Source organism: Liolophura sinensis, chromosome 8 (assembly GCF_032854445.1).
Source record: "Liolophura sinensis isolate JHLJ2023 chromosome 8, CUHK_Ljap_v2, whole genome shotgun sequence".
NCBI lineage: Eukaryota > Metazoa > Mollusca > Polyplacophora > Chitonida > Chitonidae > Liolophura > Liolophura sinensis.
Window position 1 is genome coordinate 7611275 of NC_088302.1, and position 16560 is coordinate 7627834.

Sequence of the window (16560 nt, forward strand, 5' to 3'; positions counted from 1 at the left end):
GACCGCATTGGTGGGTGGAAACCGGGCAAAGCTCGAGGGAACCCACGACCATCCGCAGGTTGCTGGCAGACCTTCCCCGTACGGCCGAAGAGGAAGCCAGCATGAGCTGGCCTTGAACTCACATCGACCGCATTGGTCGAGACTCCTGGAGAGACTCCAGGAGAGACTCCTGGGTCATTACTCTGCGCTAGGGCGCTAACCAACTGAGCCACGCAGGTCTTTAAACATAACGACTTTAACTACTTATCTGCGCAAAATTACCAGACAACTAACCCCTAGGGCCTCTTGCACAAAACATTCGTAGCCTCTAACTAGCATGGCAACATATGGTTTCAACACGTCTCGCCATGGTTGTTACTTAGTCTCCGATCGCTTTTTGCAATGAGCCCTTCAACACTAATCACCGCACCATAGACCGCACAAACCCCCAGACATTAACTTTCACAAAGTGCCAAGTACCAGTCAAATCCCCAGTCTTCAACCGCGGAACCTTACCTAGTACCGAACAAATCGCCAGTCTTTAACATTCGCAAAGTGCTAAGCACCAGTCAAATCCCCAGTCTTTAACCGCGACACCATGCCAAGCACCAGACAAATCCCAAGCCTTAACCTCCGCACAGCGCCGAGTACCAGACAAATCCCCAGACTTTCACCCCTGCACCATGTGAAGTACTAGATAAATCCCCAGAGTTTAACCCCCTTAACAATGTAAAGTACCAGACAAAACCTCCAGATTTTAACCTCCGCACAGTGCCAAGTATAAAGCAAATCCCCAGGCTTTAACCTCCGCACCATTCAAAGTACCAGACAAATTCCAGACATTAATCACCGTACCACACCCGATACCGGACTATTCCCTCGGCTATTCACAGCCACTTTGCTCTACATACCGGGCAAATCCCCGGACTTTAACCACCGTACCAACGTACCGCATCAGACACCGGTCAATTCCCTAAATATTTAACGCCTGCACCGTGCAAGAAACCGGAAAAACAGCGGATTTAAACGCCACACTGCGCAACATACCAAATAAACCCCGAACTTAAACCAACGCACCGCACAAAAACTAATCCCCCGGCTATTTACAGCCACTCCGCCTCACATACCGGACAAATCCCCTGACATTAACCGCCGCACTGCGCCGAATACCGGACAAACCCCGGACTTACCACCTCAGTTACCAGTGAATTCCCTCAAACTTTAACGACCGTACCGTGCCAGAAACCGGACAAACAGCGGATTTTAACCAACGTGTCGTACAAGAAACCGAATTAATTCCCCATCTATTCACCGCCACTCTGTCCCACATAGCCAACAAAACTCCAGCTATTAGTCGCCGCACTGCGCCAGATCCCGGGCAACCCGAAATTTAACATACCGTCAGAGATATGCGTACACTTACCGGACAAAACTCCAGTCTTTAATAAGGCAGTAGCCAGTGGTAACGGGACTTCAAGTCGTGAAAATCTATTCGTTAATGCATGTATTAAGTTTTGCTCCATACGAGATACCGTACATGAGCTGTAAAGTCCCCTGCTTACCGCCTGAGGTCATACGTGAATCCAATGACTAGAGTTGGTCTGAAGCTGTGCACACCGCCCAAATCGAGCACATCAGTCCTGTATAACGGACGGAAAAATCCGAGGGACTCAATCATGAAATCAAAACGCGAAAATTCTGATAAAATACACAGAGGGCAATGGAAAAGGCCGATTGAATTCATTTTGTCTCTGGTGGGATTTTCTGTTGGGATGGGAAGTATATGGCGCTTCCCTTTCCTGGCGATGAGAAATGGCGGAGGTAAGTGTGTATGTTCTATTCGCTGCTATTTAATGATTTCTGAGTTTTCAGAACTAATGAGTAATTAACTTAACATCGTTGTCCTGGTTAACAGTAAGACACCACCAGGAAAATGATTTAAAATGTTCACTGAGAATCACATTTGCCAATAATAACACCAAAAAGCAGAATGGTCACAGCTGGCGCATTATGGTTGTGAATTCTGTTTGTTTTAAAATTATTTTAAACGCTTTGAAATGTAAGGTATAAGCTTAATGATCAAAAAGTGCAACGAAGATGTCCCCGGTTTACTGTCACCCTACAATGCCGGCCACCGTGGTATAAGTGAAATATTCTTGAGTACGGCATAAAAACATGAAGATGTCTCGAACATTTTTTACTCTAAACTGTAAGGGCTACCAGTACTTTCTTCATGCACCCTACAGGTATCAAGGAACCTTCGTGGCTCAGTTGGTTAGCGCACTAGCGCAGCTTGATGACCCAGGAGTCTCTCACCAATGCGGTCGCTGTTGTGCTGGCTTCCTCTCCGGCCGAAAGTGGGGAGGTCTGTCACAACCTGCGGATGTTTATGGATTTCCCCCGGGCTGTGCCCGATTTCCTCCCACCATAATGCTTGCCGCCATCGTATAAGTGAAATATTCTTGAGTATGGCGTAAAACACCAATCAAATAAATAAATAAATAAATACAGGTATCAAACGTCCGCCTTGTACTTTTACGAGAGGCCTAACAGTTAGTGCAAAAATGACGTGTTTATAAAGAGTGGAACCTGTCTTAATATTTTGAGTTCGGCCTCAGCTAGCAACAACCCTGACTGAAATAAGGGTCTGTCTTTATCCATGATTTTGTTTTGCGGTATTTTCGGCTGCGATGAACCATCTTTATGGGAAGTTGTTCTCGGTATTTCACTTCTTGTTTGGTACAGTCTTCTTGTTCTTGAGAAACGTCGCACCTTAATGCAGCACCTCGGTCATTTTTCATGTTAAGGTTTGTACGCACCATACAAGCTGCCAGCAGGGGCTGTCTATGTATTACGCATCCTCTGTACACTGTTAATAAAGCGAATGTGAAACATTCAAAAGTTATCGTGACAGGCGAGTTAAAAACAGTAGAGATGTTATAGGATAACAGGTAGACGTTAATGAGAGATTGTTACTCAGATATTTCTGCTTTGTATTTCTTCGGTGGATATGAGCGTTAGCTTCAAAGCGAGGCATGATATCGCAGTGACGGCAGGTCTTTGGCGGAATGGAGTCGCCAAAGCCCTGCTTCAAGAAGCACCTTAGGTGTGTGTACAAAGTATATACACACACCTAATACCATATGATTGACAAATTGTTTAGGTCGATTAAAAATCACTAGCAGTCATACGTACATAACACTCTAGGCAAGGTCGTGTAATTGGTACACTATGCAGTGCTCATTGAAAATACTCAATGTTTTCCACACGATGTAAATTGCAGGCCCCAAATTAATAAAGTATCCATTCCAAAGCTTAAGAAAATATACATGAGTGTGGAAACGCAAAATTTGTAACGTCATCAATTTCTTTTTTTTTAACACTCACCACTGCTCGTATTTGGATCTTTAGTATAAAACTAGTATAATTAGCAGCTGTGGAGAAATTCGGACAGACACAGGGTTACAGACATATTCCTTCCTGAATACAGTTGGATGAGATTAGATTTCGTCTGAACGAAATCCTAACTCGTTTCAATGGAAATAAAGGGACTTTTTATATTATTAGTGGGATTTTAATTATGAATTAAAGCTGTTACTCTTCCTTACAGCGATACGGGTGACCAAGCATCAAGGCCCAATTGAATGTCATATTATAAAACACTATGAAAGTAATCCGCTGAACTAATTTGCCATGATCGGACAAATTAAGCTTCGCAAAACATCGCTTTACCAACAGATACTAATACACATAACGACGAATAGCTATATTCAACTGCCGAAGTACACTGACAATGGAGAATGAACCACATTTAACCTGCATGTACAAATCGTAACAGTATTTACAAAAACAGTCAACATGGAGAAAAAATGGTTGCCTCTTAGCCAATGAGAGTCGTTAAAACTGTCGGCTTGTTCGTCATTTCTCGGTTTCAGTGACAAGTTGCCAACCTATGGGGTAGATTGCCTGCAACAGATGTATAGTTATAGACAGTTACCTCCAAAGTCTCTGTTAACTGCAGAGGCTTACATTTCTATTGCCGAAGTAGGGTGGTATCATTTAAATATTTTCTAGCGAGAAAACTATAGATCGTAGCTCAAATCAGCTGGCATGCACCAGAAACTACATGTCATGGGCTACAATTTGGTAAAAGTCTTAGGTTTGTAGCTTTCGTAGTTCTCGAGTTGCAGGTAATTGAAATTATGTGACTGAAAACAGTTTTTGATTATATCTCAAAATTCAAATTCAGGCAAAATCCAACAGCAGAGTTGCCAAATACACCAGAATACATGAAAATATTATCAAACTTAGACACTTATTATGACGTCATGAGTTCGACCATTGGCTAGCTTCCAAAGTTTTCAATGCATGTCCAAGATTATTTCAAACTTGTTATAACTGAGGTCACCCTACAAGTGAATGAAATTTCAAAAGAATCCATGCGATTGTTCTTGAGAAAAAGATTTTTAAACGTTTCGATCAAATCCAAGATGGCCACCATGTCACGTGACCAAAGTTAACCAAAAAGCAGCCCAAATTTGCCTCGTAACCTTATCCCAAATATCACCAAATTTCTACAGCATTCAACAAAAACTTCTCTTTTTACAGCTCTTAAACCGTTTAAAAAAGTGTAAGAAACGGAGGAATAATAATAAAAATCCGAACGATTTCAATAGGTGTCGAGTGCCGGGCCACCTAATTATCATCTCGATGCATCCCTCCGATGTCATTCTTTGTGGGGTCCTTGTCGGTACACGGGGGAAAGTTCGTCAGTATCTTGCCATAGGTCGATGGTTTACACCGGACACTCGAGTTTCCTCCACCCATGAAACATGGCATAAGGGGAAAAGAAGTGAGTATTGTTTCACAAGAAGCAAACATCTATAATAAATAAATAAATAAATAAATGGATTGGGACGTGCCATCAAGAGGAGTTGTCTTTCCCTTAACATGGTGATAGTGATGATCGGCATAATGGCGTGTTCTCGTTCTTATGGGGACTGAGTAATCTCAGGACCGGAGTGAGCGACCGACCTTTGGCAAGTTACTGAAGAACTTTCTCATGCTTGACGTACATATATGCACACCATACATTGATTGAAAACAAATCGTCTGTGCCTGTGATAAGACTGCACGAGCGACCACATGACCATTATCGACAAGCTTATTGTCGCCAAGAACCACAAACAGTTAGAGTGGGGTAAACATGCGAATTCCCCGTCCAACCCTGGGTTTGAACTTGCACCTCCTGTTGCTTGCCACTTGAAAGTAAGGATCTTAGTGTGCCATAACACCCTGCAGCACATTGTGAACTTTAACATGTTATTTATTGTCTTCTTCTGTATATTTTAGGTGCCTTTTTGATCCCGTACATTATATTTGCCATTGTCATCGGCATCCCGGTGGTCTTCATGGAGACGGCGTTTGGCCAATATTTCAGACTCAGTCCACTTCTAATATTTGACGTGTGCCCTTTGTTTAAAGGTAAATATTTTTCGTAATACTCTTCCCTTTTTCTATAATGCCATGAGCCTCATTTGCTTAAAAATGGGTATTAATATTTTTTTTCACTTCGTAATACCTCGCCCATTTCCCTAACTGTGTTGAAAAACGTTGAATATTTCCACTTTATTTCCTCCACTGACTTTTGTTTTACTCCATAATAATCATTTGCTTACGTATTTACTTATCTGATTGTTGTTATAATGCCATACTCAAGATATTGTTCTGTATTGCATGTATGACTTCAAAGGTAACCTTTATGATATTGCGCTGTATTGCACGTTTGACTTCTGAGATGATTATCATGATATTGTTCTGTATTGCATTATAGATTTAGAGGTGATGATCATGATGTTGTTCTATATTGCATTTTAGGTATTCAGAGGTGATTATTATGACATTGTTCTATATTGAATGTATGGATTCAAAGGTGATTATAGTGATGTTTTTCTGTATTGCATGTATGGATTCAGAGGTGATTATTATTACATTGTTCCATATTGCATGTATGAATTCAGTGGTGATTATTATGATATTGCGATGTATTATAAGTCTTACTTCAGAGGTGATTTTTATAATATTGCGCTGTAATTCAGGTTTAGGGTACTCAATCACGATACTGGCGTTTGTGGGATATCTGTACGGAATGGTGATCCTCGCTTGGGTGCTTTACTTTCTGGCTATGTCCTTCGCTCCTGTTCTGCCGTGGTCTACATGCCATAATCCCTGGAACACAAACTCCTGTGTCCCTCTGTTCCCTGACCTGTCTGGAAACGTCACCACCACCATTGCGAACACAGCAAATCTCAGTGGTCATCTAGCTACGGAAGAGTTCTGGAGGTAAAGTGACCGACGATGTCAAACAATATTTCGTAGATATCTTTGACCACGAAGTGTTCAATAAAACTGTGACAAGTGTGAAAGTTGGCCATAGTTGTACGTAATGGGTAAAATCCGGCATCCTGTCAGTTTAACTCAGGTAGGATTTTATTCTAACTGTTCAACTAAATGCTTAATAAGTAGCATCCTACATGACCCTTAGTATCCCCTAAGGTAAAATTATGTAAGACGTTAGTGGTCTTGAATGATTAAAATGCAGCATGTGCTGTCATATTTAAACACACTTCTCTGTCAATCAGGCTATAGCGTATAAGCCGGCTTATATATACTTTCGGCAATCATGCAAGTTAAAGTAAATAGTGGATACCTCTAGTCCTTTACTCCTGGTTCATGTCTTCGGATAAAACCATCATCGTGGCCGAAGTAGGCCAGTGCGGTGCAATGACCCAGTAGCACCAGTAACCAATGCGGTCGGTGTAAGTTCACATCCGGCCCATGTAGGTTTCATCTTCGGTCGTATGTTGGTAGGTCTGCCAACAACGTGCGGATGGCCGTGGGTTTCCCCGAGATATTTCTGGTTTCCTCCCACCATAATGCTGACCGCCGTAGTACAAGTGAAATATTCTTGAGTACGTCGTAAACCCAAATCAAATACATAGACAGCTAAAAACATCATCACAACGTCGCAATTGAACATCGCACCCCGATAGTGTTAATATTAGGGGGCGATGTCACAGTAACATAATAGTGGAGAATTGTGGAAATGAGACCATCGGGAGCCAATATAACGACGCGATGGGGATGCGATGTTAGGTCGATGGCCATATCCAGCTTCCATATTACCATTCAGTGCACTCGGGGTATTCGGCTATGTGTCTTCTTTTCTCATAGGTTCAACGTCCTTGAAGTTTCTGATGGCATAGACAACCCGGGCTCTCTACGATGGCAGCTGGTAATAGCCATGTTCGTGGCCTTCGTTTTGGTGTACGTCTGTATCTTCAAAGGAATCGAATCCTCAAGAATAGTAAGTTAAGAGGGCCTAGATGGGGGGCTGGAAGAATGCAAGAGGCATATTAAACATGGCGTATAGTTATTTTTGAGCATTTAGAAAACACGAGTTGTTCAGGTAAAGACAGTGCACACCGTAACTTACAGCTGTAGGCAACATTGGCTATGAACTAGGTAATTTGAAGTCTACAGTACTGTAGAATTAAAGAAAACATGTATTCATAGCCCACAAATTTGACATGTTCAGGACTGCCCGCTCGAAATGACCGAGTCACAGGTTACTGAATACCCACGTGCACGTATGTATTTCCGAAAGCAAAGCTGGGAAGAATATAACAGATACAAATTTACGGCCTATGTAAGGCCTACGTCTTTCCCTTAAAGGTCTTTTTGGTTAAATAAAATGAAGCTCAAATCAAATCCTACCACCAAACTTCATCATTACCGTGTACCACAAATAAAAACTTTCCGTTTAAAGGCAAAGATCCCTCAAAAATATATTTTGTTTTAACCAGTCACGTCACATAGGGTTTTTGCTACACATTAGACTACTACATTTCATCGTTCAAGATGCATATACATAAAGATCTGTGAATGCATTCGCTGATTTGACCTTGACTCGAATTATTTCAGGCAAAAGGTATTGATGTAACTTATTTAATACCTTCTGGGTTACAACAGACCACCGTAGAATCTGATCTTTTAATACAATTTCACTTGGTTAGAAACATTCGATAAAAAAGCCAACTCTTTTCCTGGCCAGTTTTTAATGTCTTTCGTCTGATCTATACTTCATTTTAGACTGGTTTTTGCCTTTCAGCTTTTGCTGTCGGTTTTCTTCTTCATGTGGATACACTTATGTTAAGCATCCTCCTCAGCTTGTGTTGTTTCCTCTTCATGCTGTCTTTTGGTACTGAGTGTAATAATCTGTGGCATCTGAACCCTCTGTGTGCAGGCTGTGTACTTGACGGCCACGGCGCCGGCTGTACTCCTCATCGTACTGCTCGCCTGGCTCCTAACCCGCGAGGGCTCAGTGGACGGACTGATGTACTACCTCACGCCCCGCTGGGAAAAAGTAGCTAATTACCAGGTAAGACAGACGCCAAATGCTTACTGTAAACTGTGGAAGCCAACTACACACCATTTCTCCGATGTTTAACGCACAACTTTACATGGGTTTTTTTTATTGTACTTTACTCTGAATTTCAGTCGATTTCTATCGATTTCAGAAGCAATTACACCTGGTCACAATTCCCTGCAATTGTTAAACCTTTGGGGAGAACGCTAAATTTGAAACTTAAAACAAATAATCGAACTGCATACATTTTCCTGAAGAGTGTTCAATGTTATTTTGCCTAATGTGTACCTTAAGGCAAAAATCTGACTACCATGGCTGCTGCATGTCACATACAGCATATGTAATTAAATAAATTATGTAAAATAAAAGCATCACAACGAGTCATTTCTAAAACTGTTTCATTTTGTTGACGATAATTATCCCAGAAGGACGGGAAGTTATAAGAACTATAACGAAAATGACCTATCAGACAATAGGTAAATGTCTTTTATCTCAGATACATATCGAATTGTTGTCAGTATTACCCTACAAAATCTTTTCCTGATGCTCACATAAGAAAATAACTTCACATTTTAATATAATAAATTATTTACAAAAAACAACCATATCATGAGCAGACATGACAAAACACAATGCTTGGAGGAACAGGATTTGTGTGAATAGAGCTGATTAAACGTTTTTAAACAGTTTAAAGTCGAACTTCATCACTAATTCTAAAATTCAAAAACACTCATATTAGTACAATTGAATTTTGAGAAAAATAAGAATACAGCCAATTCACCTGCAGGCGACCTATTCTTGAATGGTGACATCGTGCAGTAAAAAAAGGCATTTGTGGAAATCGTCACTAGACATGCGGTTAATATGTGGCATCTGACACGTGATTTCATCCCAGAGAAAAAACTTGAGACCGGTCTGCGTGACTGCCACTTTGCGACATCAGATGTCATCTAGGTCACTTGTTGATCGAGCGCAAAGCTAAACTTGCTTTAAACACTACACTGTGTAATTTTATTCATTTTTGCTTCAAATTTCGCAAAAATAATCACAAACAAAAAAGGATATTTATAGTTCTCCTGTGTTTTACAAAAATATGTTTTCAGTAATAATAATCCTCTTTAACAGTATTTCATTGTGAGAGATATTGAATTTTCAACAAACATTGATCCATTCCTTATCATTAGGACATATTCATGTTTAAGAAGCATGATAATATTGAAATGGTATCTTACAATATGTCAGCGTGTTGTTCTTGTCCGTGCACTGTAGACATGGCTGGAGGCTTTCTTCCAAGTGTTCTATTCCCTGGGATCGGGCTGGGGCGGTCTGATCAACCTTTCCAGTTATAACCCCTTCCATCATAACTGTTTCAGGTTGGTTTACGTCTTAAATTTAATCTGTGAGAATATCGATGTATGTAAAACCAGACTGAACATTGTTGGCTAAAATTATTGCACAAATGTCTCAATTTTTTTCTTTATATCACTAAGCATGAGTTTATACAAAATCGGGTTAATGTTCAGGGCTCAAATGGTCAAAAGATCAGATTTAACTTAAAGCTAAGTGTTTAAGTCGCGCTTAGTCCAGAATTAATGGTGAACGAGTATATTAAACATAACGTAAACCTGCTGCTGCACCATATCGTTAAAGGCCAGGAACTGCCTGCACCCAAATACAGTTCATGAAGTCTATCAAATTGAATAGCTTATTGAATTTTACGGAAAATACTCTATATTCGTATTCTGGACTTGAAACCCCTTTCTTTTCCTTATGTAGAGATTCAGTCATTGTTGCTGTCACGGACACAGTTACGGCTATATTCTGTGGCGCAGTCGTGTTTGCGGGTGTCGGCTGTATCGCACATCAGTCGGGATCTCACGTGGCTGAGGTCATCACTACAGGTACTGATGACGTCAGTGGGATGAAATACAACATTAATGACGCCCTAGCGAGGTCTGATCGTACATCGGATTTCATTGTATTTGGGGAAACTTTTGTCTGTGAACTTTTTCAGCACCTGCAGATTGTTACAAGGGGAAAATGTTATTGTCAAATTTATACAGCTACTCAAATGTATCTAATAATGTTTTAATTATTCTTGATTGTATTGTTACACTTCAACACTTTTGATTGAGGTACAGCTTACCTTAGTTGATTTATGGCCGTATAAAAAATTGTTAAATAATTTACACTTCAGTTGTTGTATGTCCACTTAACAAACTTTTGATTAATTTATATATGTGGCCTTGCAGGTCCTGGATTATCGTTCGTGACCTACCCTCAAGTGATCGCCTCCATGCCTGTGCCACATTTATGGGCAGTCTTATTTTTCCTCCTCATTCTGTTTCTTGGCCTGGACAGCCAGGTAAGATTTGTCTATGTACATTAAGGGACATGAATTACTGGTGGCCACAAATCAGAAAGATTTTAGAAAATGTTTTTACTAATAGTTTCACTTTTAAAAGTGAAAACAAAATGCATTTTAAAATCTGAGAGTAATATGAAAACACCTGGCATGGTAAAGGCCTACACCTGGCATGTTCAGATAGTCGTCAATGCCTTGTTGAGTTGAACAAAAAACAAAGCCTTCACTTGAACAACATAGCAATAAAATTTCCATCGTAGAAAGTACAAACTTTTTGTTTTTCGAACCTCTATCCAATGCAATCGCTGTGAGTTCAGTTCAAACCGGCTTCCTCTCCTGTTGAGCGTGGGAAGGTATGCAGCAGCTTGCGGATGGTCACGGATTTCACCACGCTCTGTCTACTTTCCTCCTACCATGGCGTAAAACACCAGTAAAATAAATAAACGAATCTGTTACTTCTGGTTAAAAATATCCACTTTATTGAGCTAACAACAATGGTTTCCCATTCCAGTTTGCGAATGTGAAGACAATTACTACAGGGCTCACCGACTTGTTCCCAGAAGTACTCTCTAACAGAAAGCCTCTGCTGGTTTTGGGATTCCTTGCGCTGTGTTTTATACTCTCTTTCCCTCTGGTAACACAGGTTAGAATGATGTTATTGTAATTATCAGTTGACTCCTACCAGACTGTTGGGGCGAGTTTGACTGGGGTCCTCGACATGTACAAGTCGTCACCTTATGCGGTATACGGCAGATGGTCTGTTATTGAACTTGACAATTTAGGAGTTTAGGACAAAATGGAGGAATAGTTTTGTTATTTTAACAACAAAAAAGGCAATTTGATTTAAATTTTCTGTGTTTGACAAATTTTTTTTTATTTGATAATTAACAGTATGGACTGACCTCCATCGTGCATTCCCCTCCAACCGTACGTGGGAAGGTCAGCAGCAACCTGCGGATGGCCATGGGTTTTCGCCGGGTTCTACCCGGTTTCCTCCCACCATATTGCTGGCCGCCGTCGTAATCAGTGAAATTTTCTTGAGTATGTAAAACATCAGTCAAATTAATAAATAAATAAATCCATCGTGTAGTACAGCACAAACGACACCATACCAAGGGAGGTCACTCTTCTGCTACCAGCAGAAAACTGACGGATTTTATGTCGGGGTGACACTGGCGTAAAAAATTTCTTACATGACCTCAGAATTATTCGTATATTCCTATAAATTTCAATCGTCAAGTATTATTCAGTTGTTTTCGTTTCGCAGGGATGAGCCAATTATTCAGCTGACTGCATAAATACTCCGGCACAAGTACTGCGGTAGAAGCGATGTTCCAGAATCGATGTTGTGACAGAAAGAAGCAATTTGTTATCTGCTCTTCAAAAACATCGTTCAAATCAACATATCTGACACAAACTAAGAGACTGGCAATATGATTTGAACTATTAAGCTTATACTGATATTACTTTATGTTTTCCTACTCTAGGGTGGCATTTATATTTTTCAAATCGTGGATTGGTACGCGTCTTTCTTCACCATTTTGTTGATAGCTGCCTGTGAGAGCGTGGTCATCACATGGATCTATGGTAAGAGGATACGTGAGACCTTTTTTAGAGTACTATTTTTTTTCAGGCCAAGTTTTTCAGCAATGGCGTAAGGATATGTTACCAAAACACTGTGGTAGAAGCCATGTCGATTGCCAGACGAAATTCTTCGCCAAGAATACAACGTTGGCAGCTGCAGTAGATCAGCAAACCAAAAGTCGTAAGGATAAAGTTTAACTTTCTTACCTATTATTCTAATCAATAAACTGATTGATATTTTGCAAGGTGCGGACCGGTTTCTGTCCAACATCAAGGAAATGGGATCCTTCGCTCCGGAATGGTTTCTTAGGTTTATGAAATTCTCCTGGATGGTTCTGGTGCCCTTGTCAATGATGGTAAGTGGAACATATGGTAAGTTTTGTATGCGATTGTTGTCATCGATTGTTTTATTTTATATGATCCTCGTGCACCACTAAATAATTTTGTCAAGGTAACATTCCACATTGAAACTGTGCATGAAATTCTACCGGTTGGTTTTGGTACCTCGTTTGAATTATTGTACGTAAGTCCGACATTCCCTTTTTAGTATTACTCTGCCAAAAATTATCTCTTAAATTTAACAGAAAGTCTGTTCTGTGAGTGATGCTAGAATCTATTCTCTTCTTGCAACAGGTTATTCTGCTAAAAATAGCACACATTTTCTATCAATTCAACATTGTTTTAGACTAACAGAGGGGGCCTCCGTGGCTCAGTTGGTTAGCGCACTAACGCAACGCAATGACACAGGAACCTCTCACCAATGCGGTCGCTGTGAGTTTAAGTCCAGCCTTGCAGCAACCTGCGGATGGCCGTGGGTTTCCCCCGGGCTGTGTCCGGTTTCCTCTCACCATAATGCTGGCCGCCGACGTATAAGTGAAATATTCTTGAGTACGACGTAAAACACCAATCAAAATAAATAAACATAAAATCAAATAAATCAAATACACTAACAGATATTGTCTTGAACAAAACAGAATATTATATTATAATAACAGTATACATTCTAGCATCACTCAGACAAGAGTTAGAATTAAGAGATTACTTTTTTTAGTGTATATGTCAGGAAATTGAGATTTTGGTTCTTGAATTGGTTCCTGAGGGTTTAAAAGTTCTCTCAATGGCTCTGGTGCCTTTGATAAGAATAGTGAATCTGGAGTCCTGTTTAAGTCTAACCAGATATTGTTAGCCAGATCAGAGTCCTGTAGGATACCCAGGACATCAAGCAGGCATACAGCAGTCTGAGAAATCATTCAGGATTGAGTTCCACCATCACCGCGTTTGATTTTTCTAGATTATCCATAATGTAGTTCACCCAGGCGAAAATCAGCAAGCCAACAACATTGGTAAGTTGTTTGAACTCTGACTGACTAGGAATGATCTATTTTTGTGGTGTATATATATGTGTCCCCAGACAGCGCTGACGTTCGCCATGGCAACGTTTCGTTCGCCAAAGTACGGAGATTATGTATATCCCGATTGGACAAACGTGTTTGGTTGGATTCTGGCCATTAGTAGCTCCCTGCCCATCCCTGGCTTTATGATCTATGCACTAGCCAAGGAAAGAGGAACGCTGCGTCAGGTATGTAGTTAGGTTTTGTGATTCTTCGATGCAGATTTATTTATCTCTTTATTTATTTAATTGTTGTTCATCGCCATTTCCCAAGTTTTTCACTTATATGATAGTAAATAGTTTTATGGGAGGAAACCGCAGTGTCCGGGTTAAACCACCGACCTTTGGAAAGTACCTGGCGAACTTTCCATATGAGATGTACAGATATGTACACCGCTTAATGTCACAAAAGCGCCCAAAGGGTGGGAACCGGGAAATCTACAAATTCCATGACCAAGGCCGGTTTTAAACCCGCTTTTAGTCGTTGAAAAGGAGGCATCACTGCAATACAGATGAACTGTAAAATAGAAGTACTTTAATAATTGTACCGATAGACCTACATTGTGTTGTCCTTAAGTTAGAAACCGTAACACAACAGTATACTAGGCTGGATGTGAATTTATTCCAATCTCCCCCAGGTGATTTTTTATAATTCATCGTGGTTGGTTGATTTACTTATCTGATTGATGTTTAACGCCTTACTCAAAACTATTTCCCTTACACGATGGCGGCCAGTTTTATTTGTGAAAACCTCCAACCTTAGCAGATTACTTATAAACTTTCCCAAGCGTGACGTACAGATATGGTTTTTAACGAACGTGTGTCCATCGATTGGGATCATCGTGGTTTGTGTCCATTCCTTTTCTAGTACCGGTATCTATTCATTTATTTGATTGCATTTAACGTCATGCTGAAGAATTTTATCCTATACTATTTTTATGGGTGGAGGAAACTGGAGTGCCTTCACTGAACTACGTGCTCTGTTTGTGTTACAGTCGAATTGTTCTACAACTGAAATGTAATATTTGCGGAAGGCATGTTACGAAATAGGGTTTGTCCTATTTCCAGTCAATTTTAATCAAATTCGACGATACAAATCGCAATGAGTGAACTCAGTTTAATGTGTTTCGATGTATACGTAGATAGCAGGAACGTTGTATTTGTATGCTACGTGCTATAGATAGTTAAATATCATTAAACGGGATGATTTTTTTCCTTATCTTTAGCGGTTAAAATCCTCGATTAAACCTGCTATCGGCAAAGGCGGTGTACGGATACCTGTGAGAGACGGTCCTGAGGTGGAGATGATGATGAAGAGTCCAAGTATTTAACCTGGACTATGTTATCCTCATATAGGGCGGATTGCACTGGCCACAAAACAGCTGCTCAGATATGCATCTTGTCATTGTTCGAAAGTAAGAAAGCGACATGACAGAAAACAGTCCATCACTTAGTCTTCTATCTTCATAAAGACGAGACCAGTTACTCGCTAAATCGATGTCGCATTTCGTGCATTCACGAAACATAAACCAATCTTCACGCTCTGTAAATCTCATTATTTGAAATAAATATTGGATTGTTAAAAACTGATCTCAATGAATTGGGATTTAACATTAATGGTTGTTTGCCTTCTGACCTGAATCCTGGCATAAGCTTAATGCATAGTATTGCGATGCTGGTTGATTATTCCTGTACAACGACAACATGTAACCAGTGTTCTCAATGCTCTCACTAAGTAGCAGTATATGATTCTTACCATTGGTGTTTAGTGCATATCTAAAGAATACCTCTCATCCATCTTGACTTTAATAAATCTCTCTTCCATCGTGACTTTAATAAATCTCTCTTCCTTAGTGACTTTAATAAATTTATTTTTTCCATCATGGCTTTAATAAATCTCTCTTCCTTCGAGTAAAAGACCTCTAAAATGGATGTAAGCATCACTAAATAGACCACTTAAAACTATGCATTAATACACTTTCATTTATTTTATTTTTTTAGGTTTTTGTGAAAAGAGCTAAAGGCGCTCAAACATTTGGATTCTAAGATGGGCTTTATGGACCATACTATCAGCGTTTAGGGACTCTGACGTCAAAGGAAGCTTTTCCAACTCTAATCACGACACTGAATGTTGGAATTTTTCTTTCTACCCGTGAGTAAAAGATTGTTGAAATGAAATTCCCAAAAATTCTTTCCTTCTGGTGAACATCAGAAAGAAAGGTGACGTGACGTCAGAGTTCCTAGATACCGTCAGTATGGCTCATAAAGCCCACCATAGTATTCATATATTTGAATACCTTTAAATACTCTTTAAAAAATCTGAAAAAATGAATAAAAGTATTTTTATGCATAGTTTTCATCTGTCGACGTGATGAATCTTAGTTCGTATTTTAGCTTTTTTGACTAATATTGGGAAGCCGAACCCTTGGCAGAAGCCTAATCAGATACCTGACAAGCTGTTTTCTCAAAGAAGTCAGCGCCCTCAAGAACTTCCTCTCAGGCTGTCTTGATATATAGTGCTCACGTTTGTCTTAAATCTAACATGCCAGTCATTGCTTAATTATTACAATTATCATTTTTGTCATGGCACACAAATAGTGATAAATCTGTTAATATATAACACAAGTTTTGAGAATTTCATAGGGCATTATCTTTGGACGACCAACGTTTTTAATTTGGACACTTCTTCTAATACAACCTAATTTTGTGCAAGTTACAAAGTGTGAAGCAAGCTTACACGAGTATTATTTATCTAATACTATAAAGAAGGCTTTCCTTATTTTTGTTTTTGGCTTTTATGTAAAGGTGGGTTGT

At 39.9% G+C, this 16560-nt stretch overlaps 1 protein-coding gene across 1 annotated transcript; it reads left to right on the top strand.

Annotated features, from left to right (window-relative positions):
* Window positions 1-1751: 1751 nt before the first annotated feature.
* On the top strand, window positions 1752-15077 carry LOC135472509 (sodium- and chloride-dependent GABA transporter 1-like). The gene is made up of 12 exons (XM_064752035.1): window positions 1752-1800; window positions 5332-5463; window positions 6078-6321; window positions 7213-7345; window positions 8285-8419; window positions 9677-9780; window positions 10184-10308; window positions 10660-10772; window positions 12260-12359; window positions 12603-12712; window positions 13768-13935; window positions 14973-15077. The coding sequence occupies exons 1-12, from the start codon at window positions 1752-1754 to the stop codon at window positions 15075-15077; spliced, it is 1518 nt and encodes a 505-aa protein (XP_064608105.1).
* Window positions 15078-16560: the final 1483 nt, after the last annotated feature.